This window comes from Patella vulgata, chromosome 3 (genome assembly GCF_932274485.2).
Source record: "Patella vulgata chromosome 3, xgPatVulg1.2, whole genome shotgun sequence".
NCBI classification, from domain to species: domain Eukaryota; kingdom Metazoa; phylum Mollusca; class Gastropoda; family Patellidae; genus Patella; species Patella vulgata.
In genome coordinates, this window is record NC_065881.2 from 28,220,055 (window position 1) to 28,232,912 (window position 12,858).

Below are 12,858 nucleotides of genomic sequence, written 5' to 3' on the forward strand. Positions count from 1 at the left end.
TTCAAACTTGGTGTATGTGTTTATTAGGTCAATGCCTTGATGGAGTTCGAAGATGAGCATTTTCCGCTTAGGGTAAGCAGAGATAAGCAATTTGATTGGTTGATACTTTGGGGCACGATAACTCTCTTCCTAATTGAGCTAGAATGTTCAAACTTGGTGTATGTGTTGATTAGGTCAATGCCTTGATGGAGTTCGAAGATGAGCATTTTCCGCTTAGGGTAAGCAGAGATAAGCAATTTGATTGGTTGAACTGTTTGATTGTTCAATACTTTGTAAAAGATAATTTGTGATAAATTTATATGTGTCCTCTAATTATTTTCCTATTTCGGCGGGGGACATCAGCCTCACTGTTGGCTTGTTGGTACTTGAAATCTGTGCGGTGATGAAGATTTAATGGCTATCATGAAAATGGTTGACTTTTCACGTTGATTTTAAAACAACTTTTAAATGACCTATACTCCTCAAATGTGTCTGTTAATAGTGACCTTTGGCGTATAGATTACGAATTTAGCATCACACTCATTATCCAATGCCTACTCTTCGCGCCACCAGGTGGCAAAATGTGAAAAAAATGAACTATTCACTTTTATTTTCAGGATTTCCACAGCCTCTGGCAAAATCACTATTGTATACACAAATTTCAAAATTGGCCATAGTTAATGTCAGTTTGTCTTTTAACAATATACAAAAGATTCTAAGTCGATGAGATATATACTTTCCCAAATATTCAGTCTCGAAGTTCAATGCACACTGAAAACGTATAAATTATCCTTATTTTCACCTTCAATTTTGGCCATGTGGGACAGAGGTTAAAATTATGAAAAAGTTTGATAATGAAACTTCAATTACCATACTATAACAGACATTAAAATTATGAAAAAATTTGATAATGAAACTTCAATTACCCTACTATAACAAACATTAAAGTCAATCTTGTGTATTTAATAGCTTATATTTTTAATTGGCACTTGAAATTTGTGCGGTAATGAAGTTTTAATGGCTGTTATCAAAATTTTGACTTTTCACGTTTATTTTCAAATAACTTCTAAATGACCTATACTCCTCAAACGTGCCTGTTTATAGTGACCTTTGACTTAGATTACAAATATGTAAACATTTTGGGTGTACATTGTATTGTTCTAATTTTTTTTTGCGTCCAAAATGAGAACAAAATGTAAAATACGCTTGACGAATTGGAATAATGGGTTTGAATAATCAGATTAATATTCATTTCTGAAAAACTTAGACCTCTCATATTTGTCATTTTAGATCAACACTTAACATAGAATAAGAATAAGGACTCTTTTTGGATCCAGGGAGTATCGTTTCAGTTTAGTTTTGCTTTAAAAACAGGTGAAAACTTGTTTTGTCTGCTTAGAAAGTTGAAGTTCAGCACTTATGTAGTTTCTCTATCACCAGACGCCTCAAAACTACAGGACGCAATTCTCATTGCATCGTCTTGAATCTATGTATACTAATTTTTCCTTATACCCTAAGGATGTTCCCTAGTGTTTTTGGTGCGTGCCCGACCCCCAGGGACAGAGAGCCACGCTCAATTTTTGTATGTGTCAGTTTATCAACTACAATCCACAATTCTTAAGGGATTGTCTTGAAGTTGTGCATACTTATTTCTTATACCCTAAGAATGATCGCTATTGTTTTTTTTGTGCATGACCAATCCCCAGGGGCAGAGCCATGCCTATGTTTTCTTTTTGTGTCTGTGTGTTTTGATCATCTTGAAATTTATTCATACTTATTTCTTATACCTTTAGGATGACAGCTATTATTTTTGGTGCATGCCTGACCCCCAAGGGCACAGCAGCACCCATTGTTTTTATGTTTATCGCCTAGGGGCCGCAATTCTGAATGGATCATCCTGGAACGTGACAAGGGTCGGGCATGCACTTAAAGTTCAGAATTGCAGCTTGTGGACGATAACACAAAAATGTGGTGTTTCTGTGTCCCTGGGGGTCGGGCATGCACCAAAAATAATAACAGTCATCCTTTGGGTATAAGGAATTTATAGGAATATATATGAGTAGTGTTCAAGACAATCCATTAAGAATTGTGGCAAGTAGGCAAAACACACAGACACACAAAGAGAACATAGGTGTAGCTCTGACCCGGGTTGGGAATTCACCAAAAACAATAGGAAAGATCCGTAGGCTGTAAGGAATAAGTATGCAAAGTTTCAAAACCATGCGTTAAGAATTGCGGCCTGTAGTTTTCAGGTGTTCAGTGATAGTGTAACAACATTACTGTACTTCAACTTTCTAAGCAGACATTTGAATCCCCGGTTGTACGTGGCAAGGAGTAGGGTCGCCTGTCCAACCTCGTAGGTTTTCTCCGGGTCCTCCGGTTTCCTCCCACTGCTAAAGACCCCTACGCGCAAGCGAATTATGTAAATAAAATTAAACCATATGTTAGTTCCGAAATGACCTAGTTTGTGTCGAGTGGACGTTAAACCCCATCTCTCTCTCTATCTCTCTAAGCAGACAAAACAAGTTTTCCCCTGTTCATGAAAGTAAAATTAAATTGAAACGATGCTCCCTGTAGCCAAAATAAGTCTATATTCTTATTCTACATTATAAGTTGCTCTAAAATGACAAATATGAGGGGTCTAAGTCTTCCAAGATAATTTTAATCTGATTATCTAAAGCCCAATATTCTAATTTGTAAAGCAGAATAACCAATTTTTTCTCATTTGGGAGGCCAAATAAAAATTAGAACAATACAATGTACATCCAAAATGATTGCATATTCTTAATCTATGCAAATATATACTCTAAATAGACACATCTGAGAGGTGTAGGTCATTTAGACGTAATTTTAAAATCAACATGAAAAGTCAACCATTTTCATGATAGCCATTAAAACTTCCTCGCTGCACAGATTTCAAGTGCCAATTAAAAATATAAGCCATCAAATACACAAGATGGACTTTAATGTCTGTTATAGTAGGGTAATTGAAGTTTCATTATCAAATTTTTTCATAATTTTAACCTCTGTGCCACATGGCCAAAATTGAAGGTGAAAATAGGTATAATTTGTACGTTTTCAGTGAGCATTGAACTTCGAGACTGAATAGTTGGGAAAGGATATATCTCATCGACTTAGAATCTTTTGTAAATTGTTAAAAGATAAACTGACATTAACTATGCAAATTTTGAAATTTGTGTATACAATAGTGATTTTACCAGAGGCTGTGGAAATCCTGAAAATAAAAGTGAATAGTTCATTTGTTTCACATTTTGCCACCTGGTGGCACGAACAGTAGGCATTGGATTATGAGTGTGATGCTAAATTCGTAATCTATACGCCAAAGGTCACTATAAACAGACACGTTTGAGGAGTATAGGTCATTTAAAAGTTGTTTTAAAATCAACGTGAAAAGTCAACCATTTTCATGATAGCCATTAACACTAAATGACCGCACAGATTTCAAGAGCCAATTAAAAATATAAGCCATCAAATACACTAGATGGACTTTAATGTCTGTTATAGTATGGTAATTGAAGTTTCATTATCAAACTTTTTCATAATTTTAACCTCTGTCCCACACGGCCAAACTTGAAGGTGAAAATGGGTATATTTTGTACGTTTTCAGTGTGCATTGATCTTCCAGACTGAATATTTCGCAAAGTATATATCTGAGTTTATGATCCGTTTAAGTACCCTAATTTCAAATGGCCATATCTCAACAAATTATCGGCCTAGAGAGGTATAATTTTGGATTTGTTAGCTTAAGTCCATGTATAAAACATTATTTTTTTTTTTTTTTTTTTTGGAGGGGGTCATATTCCGAACTTTCCGAAATTTGGTCCACTTGACATGGAATGACCCTATACATGAAATTGGAGGTATTGAGTCGGAGAATGTGAAAATAACAATACCGTATTTTTCGGTGTATTAGGCACACTTTTTTTACCAGATATTTTTATTTATAGAAGGGGTGCGCCTAATACATAGTATTAAGCAAATCTAGACTTTTCCCATGTCAACATCAAAGTTTTTCGTGCAATAAAGATGGCGGCCATTTCACTTACCGCAACCGGTATTCCGTATACCGTTAGTCATAAACGACATTGCTAACAATATGGGCCGATAGCGGTTTAGTGTTAGCAGTATTTAGAATATCTACATAATTATCGTTAATATTTCTATTATTCCTACGTATTTGATGACATATATTTCTGCTATTCCGATTAATGTGTAGTTAGCCATTATCGGCAATCCAAACAGTGTCTTGTCAATGGTGTTGTCAGTCAAGTTGACGAAAAGGTGGGACTTACGACAGACAAGCCTTTTCATTGGCTTTTAGAAAGGTAATATCTATTGAGCACACGCTCATTATACCATAGCCTAACAATATCTGCAAAATTCTCGTTAATATTTCTATTATTCCTGCGTATTTGATGACATAATATTTCTGCTAATCCGTTTATTGTGTACCGGTACTGTTAGCCATTGTCGGCAATCCAAACAGCGTCTCGTCAATGGTGATATCAGTCAAGTTGACGAAAAGGCGGGGCTTACGACAGACAAGAGTTTTCATTGGCTTTTAGAAGGGTAATATCCATTGAGCACACGCTCATTATAACATAGGCTATGGGTATTGTCTATTACAATGAAAGTGTTAATGGGCGGGATTACAGTTAAACTGGCAGAATATATCGAAGAACAGAACAAATTTAAGCTATCGAGGATAACGTGCGGCGCTCCACCTATTCGCTTCTTTACTAGGTTTCATGTCGGTAAGTTTCCCCTTCATCGCCCTACAACGTCTCACGTTCGACTCCCCCAAACTAAATTCACGACCCGCGGCCTTATTACCGTGTGCTTCAGCGTAACTAATTACCCTCAACTTCTCCTTAGCGGTATAAGCGGTTCGTCTCGTAGCCATTCTGAATAAATAATTTCTAAGAATGATGGAATGTTCACTAGTATTTTATATACATTGGGGTGTTTTCTTTGAGCAAGACTGTCTTTTAGTAACCGTTTAAAGTTACCGACGGTTTTCAATCAACATGGATTCAGTGATTGGCCCATTGTTATAATTTACTGGTATAGTTAATTATCTACCAGTGAGCTGTTACCGTTTTCTTTATGAAGTTGTTTGTAGTTGACAAAATCATTGTTTCTTTGATAGGTATTAAAAATGCTATTGTATTATTTTACTGATAGATCTATATAGCTACAATCTGGGTATTGTCATGACGCGTGTAGTGGGTGGGGCAACAGACGCTATCGTTTGATTGTCAGTTGTTTGGGATCACGGTGGCTAAGTGGGTAAGGCACTGGATCGCTAGCTTGGAGGTCGGGTGTTCGATCCCTGCATTGGCCGAGAAAGTTCATCCAGATTTTCCGGCGTGGTTCCCCCTTCCCCCTTGTAGCAAAAGCAATTTATTTCATAAAGAAATATATATAAAGCTTGATACGGCTAAATATCGGTAATTATTATAACTGTAAACAATAGAGTGTGACCTAGTTACTGGAGATCGCAGGTGGATTTGAGTCACGTATGCTATGGCACGAGTTTCACGAGGCGCTGGGAAAGGGTGCGCCTAAACCACGCATATTTTTTTTTCCCTGAAACACCTCTGCTAAAGTCGCCCTGCGCCTTGTCTACGCATGCGCCTAATACACCGAAAAATATGGTAACTCAATTTTCAAAATTTCCTCATTGAGACTCAGTAGTATACCATGGGGGTGTCACAAATGTTCAATAAGAGACGAGGATTAACATTAAAGTCAATGGGAAAAACATTAGTGATCTGTGGCCACATGAAACTCCCGAAGCGAAGTCATCTTTGTTGCCAAGAGTTACTCCTCTTTTAGTCTCGGATAGCAGGCCAGAATTAATTAAATCAGCTGCCACTCGTCACTAAATACCACAATAAGACTAATTTCCTGTTTTTTTAAAAATCTTCAAACGTTAAAAATATTTGTTTTGTCGAAATTTGAATAACATTTTCTTTCATAATTCATTTACCAGCAGCTCGAGACTCAAGATTTTTAAATTTGGAGGAAAGCAGAATATATTGAAAAATGAATGCAGGCACGTGGCCCAATAACGACTTTTTAAAATGGGTGTAAAAATGTTTCCTAAATAATTCTGAAGACAATCCCTAAATATTTTGTTGCCATTTGGAGTAGGTTCAAAATGGGAAAAAAAAAGGTTTTCGAAAATCGGAATCAAAATGACAGCCGAATATCGATTTAAAGCTTTTTTTTTAAAATCCAATATGATGGCCAAACGGTTGAAAATGTTATGGAACAATAAAAGATAAAATCTGGGGCTAACATCACCATATGTCATTTTTAGTCTATTTTTAAAATGTAGAGAGCTATTCATGTTCTGGATATTTCGAAAGCTGTCAAAAAACATTTTCATGTGCTATTTTGAAGGCATATTAAAATTTCAACTTGATACCACAATAATGACGGAGATACGCCATCTTGAATGTCGAAAAAACCGTATGATTATATCGCCGTTACACCCTAAGGACTTAGTTCGAATTTCTGAAAATCGGCCCAAAACTGACAGACAAAATGGCCGCCCCTCATACTCAAGTAGCGTAAAAATATGGTATATCAAGGTTGTGGACACTATAGAGGTCACAATTTTTATCCTATTTTAACGAAACTTGAAATGTAAGTTTATAACCCGAAGATCTCAGTTCCTTTCGATATTCGCGCATATCGGACCGTAACTTCCTGAATTATGGCCCCTGATTGTACGAAAAATCACGTTTTTAGCTTGTGGACCCTATAGAGGTCATAATTTTTATCTGATTTAAAAAATCGTATTATTATATCACCGTTACACCCTAAGGACGGCTGAGTTCGAATTTCGTGAAATTCAGCCCAAAATTGACAGACAAAATGGTCGCACTTCGTTCTCAAATAGCGTAAAAACATGGTATATCAAGGTTGTAGACCCTATAGAGGTCACAATTTTTATCTGATTTTGTTGAAACTTGAAATGTAAGTTTATATACCAAAGATCTTGGTTCCTTTCGATATTCGCGCATATCGGACCGTAACTTCCTGAATTATGGCTCCTGATTGTACGAAAAATCGCTTTTTTAGCTTTTGGACCCTATAGAGGTCATAATGTTTATCCGATTTTAAAAAATGTATTATATCACCGTTACACCCTAAGGACGGTTGAGTTTGTATTTCGTGAAAACCGGCCCAAAACTGACAGACAAAATGGCCGCCCCTCGTTCTCAAATAGCGTAAAAATATGGTATATCAAGGTTGTGGACCCTATAGAGGTCACAATTTTTATCCGATTTTGTTGAAAATTGAAATGTAAGTTTATAACCCAAAGATCTCGGTTCCTTTCGATATTTGCGCATATCGAATTAAAAATTCGTGAATTATGGCCCTTGATTGTAGGAAAAATCACTTTCTTTTTAGCTTGTTCTCTATCCATCTCTCGAAAATGTGGGCGTATCCTGCCTGGCAGCCGCTGGTTAGCTTGTGGACCTTATAGAGGTCATAATTCTTATCCGATTTAAAAAAACGTATTATTATATCACTGTTACACCCTAAGGATGGCTGAGTTCAAATTTTGTGAAAATCGGCCCAAAATTGACAGACAAAATGGCCGCCGTTCGTTCTCAAATAGCGTAAAAATATGGTATATCAAGGTTGTGGACCCTCTAGAGGTCACAATTTTCTTCAGATTTTGATGGAGCTTGAAATTAGTGCTCCTACGGTTAGGACTTTTTGTTATTCGAATAGCTGTAGCTATTAACCCGTTAGTAACCGTTAACCGTATGGTATCAATTTTAAACATAAAACAGAGCTTGTCAGGAGGTGCGAGTCATAACTCGTACGCACGCTATACTCGCCTAAAAGGCATTACACACGCAAATATTTCAGGAATTTTTTCAGACATGTACAATTCTTTAATGAAAATTTAAACTATCTGAGGCCGTAGTTATTTATTTACCTGGTTAACTTGGTTCATTTGAAACATTTTTTAATTCAATATAACGATAAGATACAAAACAATACTCTGTTTCCCTTCGTACGTGACAGATGGCGATAATATTACGATTACACAATGTTACTAAGAATAGAATAAAGTAAATTGGAATGCGTCTATTGATTGGACAATAAAGAAATAATTCCTCGCTTGCAAGTAGAATTTTTATGATTGGTTAATTTAACTAAAAACCAAAGTTGAATTCTTGCGAGAAATTACGAGATATGAAACGTGTTGAATGTCGTAACGAATCTAGTATAATGTCATTTTCTAGCCTTCATGATTATATTTTGAATGGTGGTTACGTTTTGAAGTAAATAATAAACAAGTTAGAATATAGTTAGAAATGCCGAGAAGTATTTAGATTGAATTAACAATAGCTAAAGTCAGAACAAGGTCCGTTGACTACGACGAGTGCTATTAATAGTATTATTTTTAGCAGTCGACATCGTAGGACGACTGTTACATTCTAAGATTTTCAAACATCAAATAAAAAATGACAACGGGCAAGTCTTGTTTTAAAGAGGAATATAATCAGACACAACTCTGTGTAATGGGGGACATCTCCGAATAACCGTACCGTTGAATTCGAACCGTTTAACCGTCTAGTTCTAACCGTTAACGGCTATCCGACTAGTCGTAGGAGCACTACTTGAAATGTATGTTTATATGTTTATGGGCGTATCCTGCCTGGCAGCCGCTGGTTAGCTTATGGACCCTATAGAGGTCATAATTTTTATCCGATTTTAAAAACCGTATTATTATATCACCGTTATACCCTAAGGGTGGTTGAGTTCGATTTTTGAGAAAATCGGCCCAAAACTGACAGACAAAATGGCCGCCCCTCGTTCTCAAATAGTGTAAAAATATGGTTTATCAAGGTTGTGGACCCTCTAGAGGTCACAATTTTCTTCTGATTTTGATGGAGCTTGAAATGTATGTTTATAACCCAAAGATCTCGGTTCCTTTCGATATTCATGCATATCGAAGAGTAACTTCCTGAATTATGGCCCCTGATTGTACGAAAAATCACGTTTTTAACTTGTGGACACTATAGCGGTCATAATTCTTATCTGATTTAAAAAAACGTTTAAATATATCACCGTTATACTATAAGGATGGTTGAGTTTGAATTTCGTAAAAATCGAACCAAAACTGACAGACAAAATGGCCACGCCTTGTAGCGGAAAAATATGGTATATCAAGGTTGTGGACCCTGTAGAGGCCACAATTTTGATCCGATTTTGATGAAACATAAAATTCATGTTTATAACCCAAAAATCTTGGTTCCTTTCGATATTCGCGCATATTGGATCATAACTTCCTGAATTTTGGCCCTTGATTGTACGAAAAGTCGCGTTTTTAGGAAATGAAATGAAATGAAATGGGGTTTAACGTCCTACTGTTCTGCTCCTAAACGGAAGACGGGCATACGCCATACAGTGTGCTGTGAGGGAAGTTTTGCCTGGGCACCGGATGTGATCCCTCTCAATTTTTATCCGATTTAAAAAAACGTATGAATATATCACTATTACACCCTTATGATGGTTGAGTCTGAATTTCGTACAAATCGGACCAAAACTTCCGGACAAAATGGCTGCCCCTTGTACGCAAATATTGTAAATATATGGTATATCAAGGTTTTGGAACCTCTAGAGAGAGGACACAATTTTGATCCGATTTTGATGAAACTCGAAATACATGTTTATAACCCAAGGATCTTGGTTCCTTTCAATATTCATGCATATCGGATCGTAACTTCCTGAATTACGGCCCTGTCATTGAGTCAACTGGCATGGTTTTCGAATCCGCGGTTGTACGTGACAAGGAGTAGGGTTGCCTGTCCAACCTCGTGGGTTTTCTCCGGGTCCTCCGGTTTCATCCCACTTCTAAAGACCCCTCCGCGGGCAAGCGAATTATTGAAATAAAATTAAACCATATGTTAGTCCCGAAATGACCTAGTTTGTGTCAAGTGCACGTTAAACCCCATTTCTCTCTCTCTCTCTCTCTCTCTCTCTCTGTCTGTCACACTTTTTGGGACACAATAACTCACTTCATTTATATTTTCTCAAATAAATCGAATGATGACCAGGTTGTATGAATTATACTAATTATAGGCCTTGTAGATTTTCAACATACCTGTAAATAAAGACTGAAAGGAGTTGAATCGTACTGGCACTGTTGCAGTCAGTTGACAGAGTCGTCGCTTCTCTGTTGCATACATGTAACTTATGACAATTTTTGTTTATAAATAATAGCTGAAGATCACTATATTGTTTGGAGTAAGGCACAAATGAATAAATAGCCCAATTCATTCATTTGCTTCCAACAATATCAGGCTAACAAAATCGTGTGATATTGACACATGTCACCGGAAGTTTAATTTCTCATGAAATCTCACAATTTTGTGGGATTTACTTATCGGTCCTATACCAAGGTTGTGGACTCGCTGGAGGTCACACTTTTGGTCCGATTTTGATGAAACTTAAAATAAATGTTTATATCCCAAAGATCTCGGTTCATTTCGATATTCGCACTGTAACTTCCTGGATTATGGCCTCTGATTGTATGAAAAATCATGTTTTTAGCCGTGGACCCTTGGTCACAATTTTTTATCAGATTTTGATGAAATTTAAAATATATGTTTATATCCCAAAGATCTTTGATTCTTTCGATTTTGTCTCATGTCAGACCATAACATCCTGGATTATGGCCCCTGATTACACGCTAAAATAGATTTTTTTAGCTTGTTCTCTATCTCTTGCGAAATGTGGGTGTATCTTGCATGGCAACCGCTTGTTTTATCTCGTATTTGATCAATAAATATTCTTATTTCAGATGGGTGCTGATGGTATAAAAGCCAATTCAATGGGTCATAATATTAAATGGTTTATGAGAGCATTACCTATAGTTATGTTTCCAATCATATTTAATTTCCCTGCTGTAAGTATAGACCAACACTGAGAACTACTAAGGGGTGAATCTGTGCATGGCCCTTTTAGAAAAGTATGTCTGGAGCATTATCTGTAAATAAGGTGTGTTAATTAACAAGGGTAAGAAACTGTCTAAGAGGTGAGTTAATTAACACTAGGGGTGAAAAACTGCGACGGTGCGTTTTCTGTAGAGGTGTGTTAATTAACCGACCTGTAAAAAATGAATGACAATGGTGTGTATTATTTAATTAGCCTGTTTTCTCACTAGTTGCGATAACTACACCAAAAAGAGTATAATCAAGGACCAACAGAATTTATCTGACACGTACGTGTTAAATCAGAATTTGGGAAGTAAAACTGTTTAACCGTGCGATTTATCATTCGATCGCATGTTTTACGCAGGTTTTTATATAATTATAGACATGTCTTTAGATAGCCGTGTGTGCTCACTATGATCTACGCTTCTCTTATGCGTCTTTTGTACTGCGTACAATATATATATAGTTGCATTTAATGAAATAAAAATATGGACCTTAATCTATCGTACGGAAAGGCGTATGTAATGTCGTGATTTATAAATACCCAGCAGTCAGCGCCCAATTTGAATATCCACGGGAATATAGAGAGTAAATCCAGCAAAAACTATTTTCTACAACCGAAATATATTAAGTACAGCTTTATTACTAAAAAGACGCGCATCCATATTGATTAATAATATGACACAACCAACTGAACAGTGGTAATTCACACACAATATATACTGAGCGCCATGGAAAACACATCACTTTTTTTCCCAAATATTTTATTACCAGGTGGTTTTGTATGTATAATATTATGCAATACTATGAACTATTGTTTCACACAATGCTCCCAAATGCAAAACGTTATCCAATTGTTTTAAAAATGATATATGTTGAGATGAAGAAGCCTATTTAATTTCAATAATCTCTGTTTATTATGTCTAGAGTTATGGCCCTTGTTTCACTTTATTTAACCTTGTGAATGCTCTAACGCCAAAAGTTATCATCCGATCTTTCTGAAATTTATATGCATTATTTAAATTATTGAAACGAAGAAGCCTATTGAATTTCAGCAATTTCCGTTTATTACGTCTAGAGTTATGGCCCTTGTTTCACTTTATTGATCCTTGTGAACGCTCTAACGTCAAAAGTTATCATCCGATCTTTCTGAAATTTATTTGCATTATTTAGATTACTGAAACGAAGAAGCCTATTGAATTTCAGCAATTTCCGTTAATTACTTCTAGAGTTATGGCCCTTGTTTCACTTTATTGATCCTTGTGAACGCTCTTACGTCAAAAGTTATCATTCGATCTTTGTGAAAATTATATGCATTATTTAAATTAGTGAGACGAAAAGCCTTTTGAATTTCAGCAATTTCCGTTTATTACGTCTAGAGTAATGGCCCTTGTTTCACTTTATTGAACCTTGTGAACGCTCCAACAACAAAAGTTATCACCCAATCTTTGTGAAATGTTTATGTATTATTTAGATTAGTCAAACGAAGAAGCCTATTGAATTTCAGCAATTTCCGTTATTACGTCTAGAGTTATGGCCCTTGTTTCACTTTATTGATCCTTGTGAATGCTCTAACGTCAAAAGTTATCATTCGATCTTTCTAAAAATTATATGCATTATTTAAATTAGTGAGACAAAAAAGCCTATTGAATTTCAGTAATTTCTGTGTATTACGTCTAGAGTTATGGCCCTTGTTTCACTTTATTGAACCTTGTGAACGCTCCAACGCTAAAAGTTATCACCGAATCTTTGTGAAATGTATATGCATTATTTAGATTAGTGAAACGAAGAAGCTTATTGAATTTCAGCAATTTCCGTTTATTACGTCTAGAGTTATGGCCCTTGTTTCACTTTATTGATCCTTGTGACCGCCGCTCTAACGCGGAAA

General features: G+C 36.1%; 1 protein-coding gene across 3 annotated transcripts in view; it reads left to right on the forward strand.

Annotated features, from left to right (window-relative positions):
- LOC126816902 (mitochondrial inner membrane protein OXA1L) overlaps positions 1–12,858 on the forward strand; it is a 158,238-nt gene that overhangs the window by 78,111 nt on the left and 67,269 nt on the right. For all 3 annotated transcript variants that reach the window (XM_050543711.2, XM_050543712.2, XM_056099507.1), the window contains exon 7: positions 10,838–10,942. In XM_050543711.2, the coding sequence (XP_050399668.1) occupies positions 10,838–10,942 (105 nt within the window). The remainder of the gene's footprint in view (positions 1–10,837; positions 10,943–12,858) is intronic.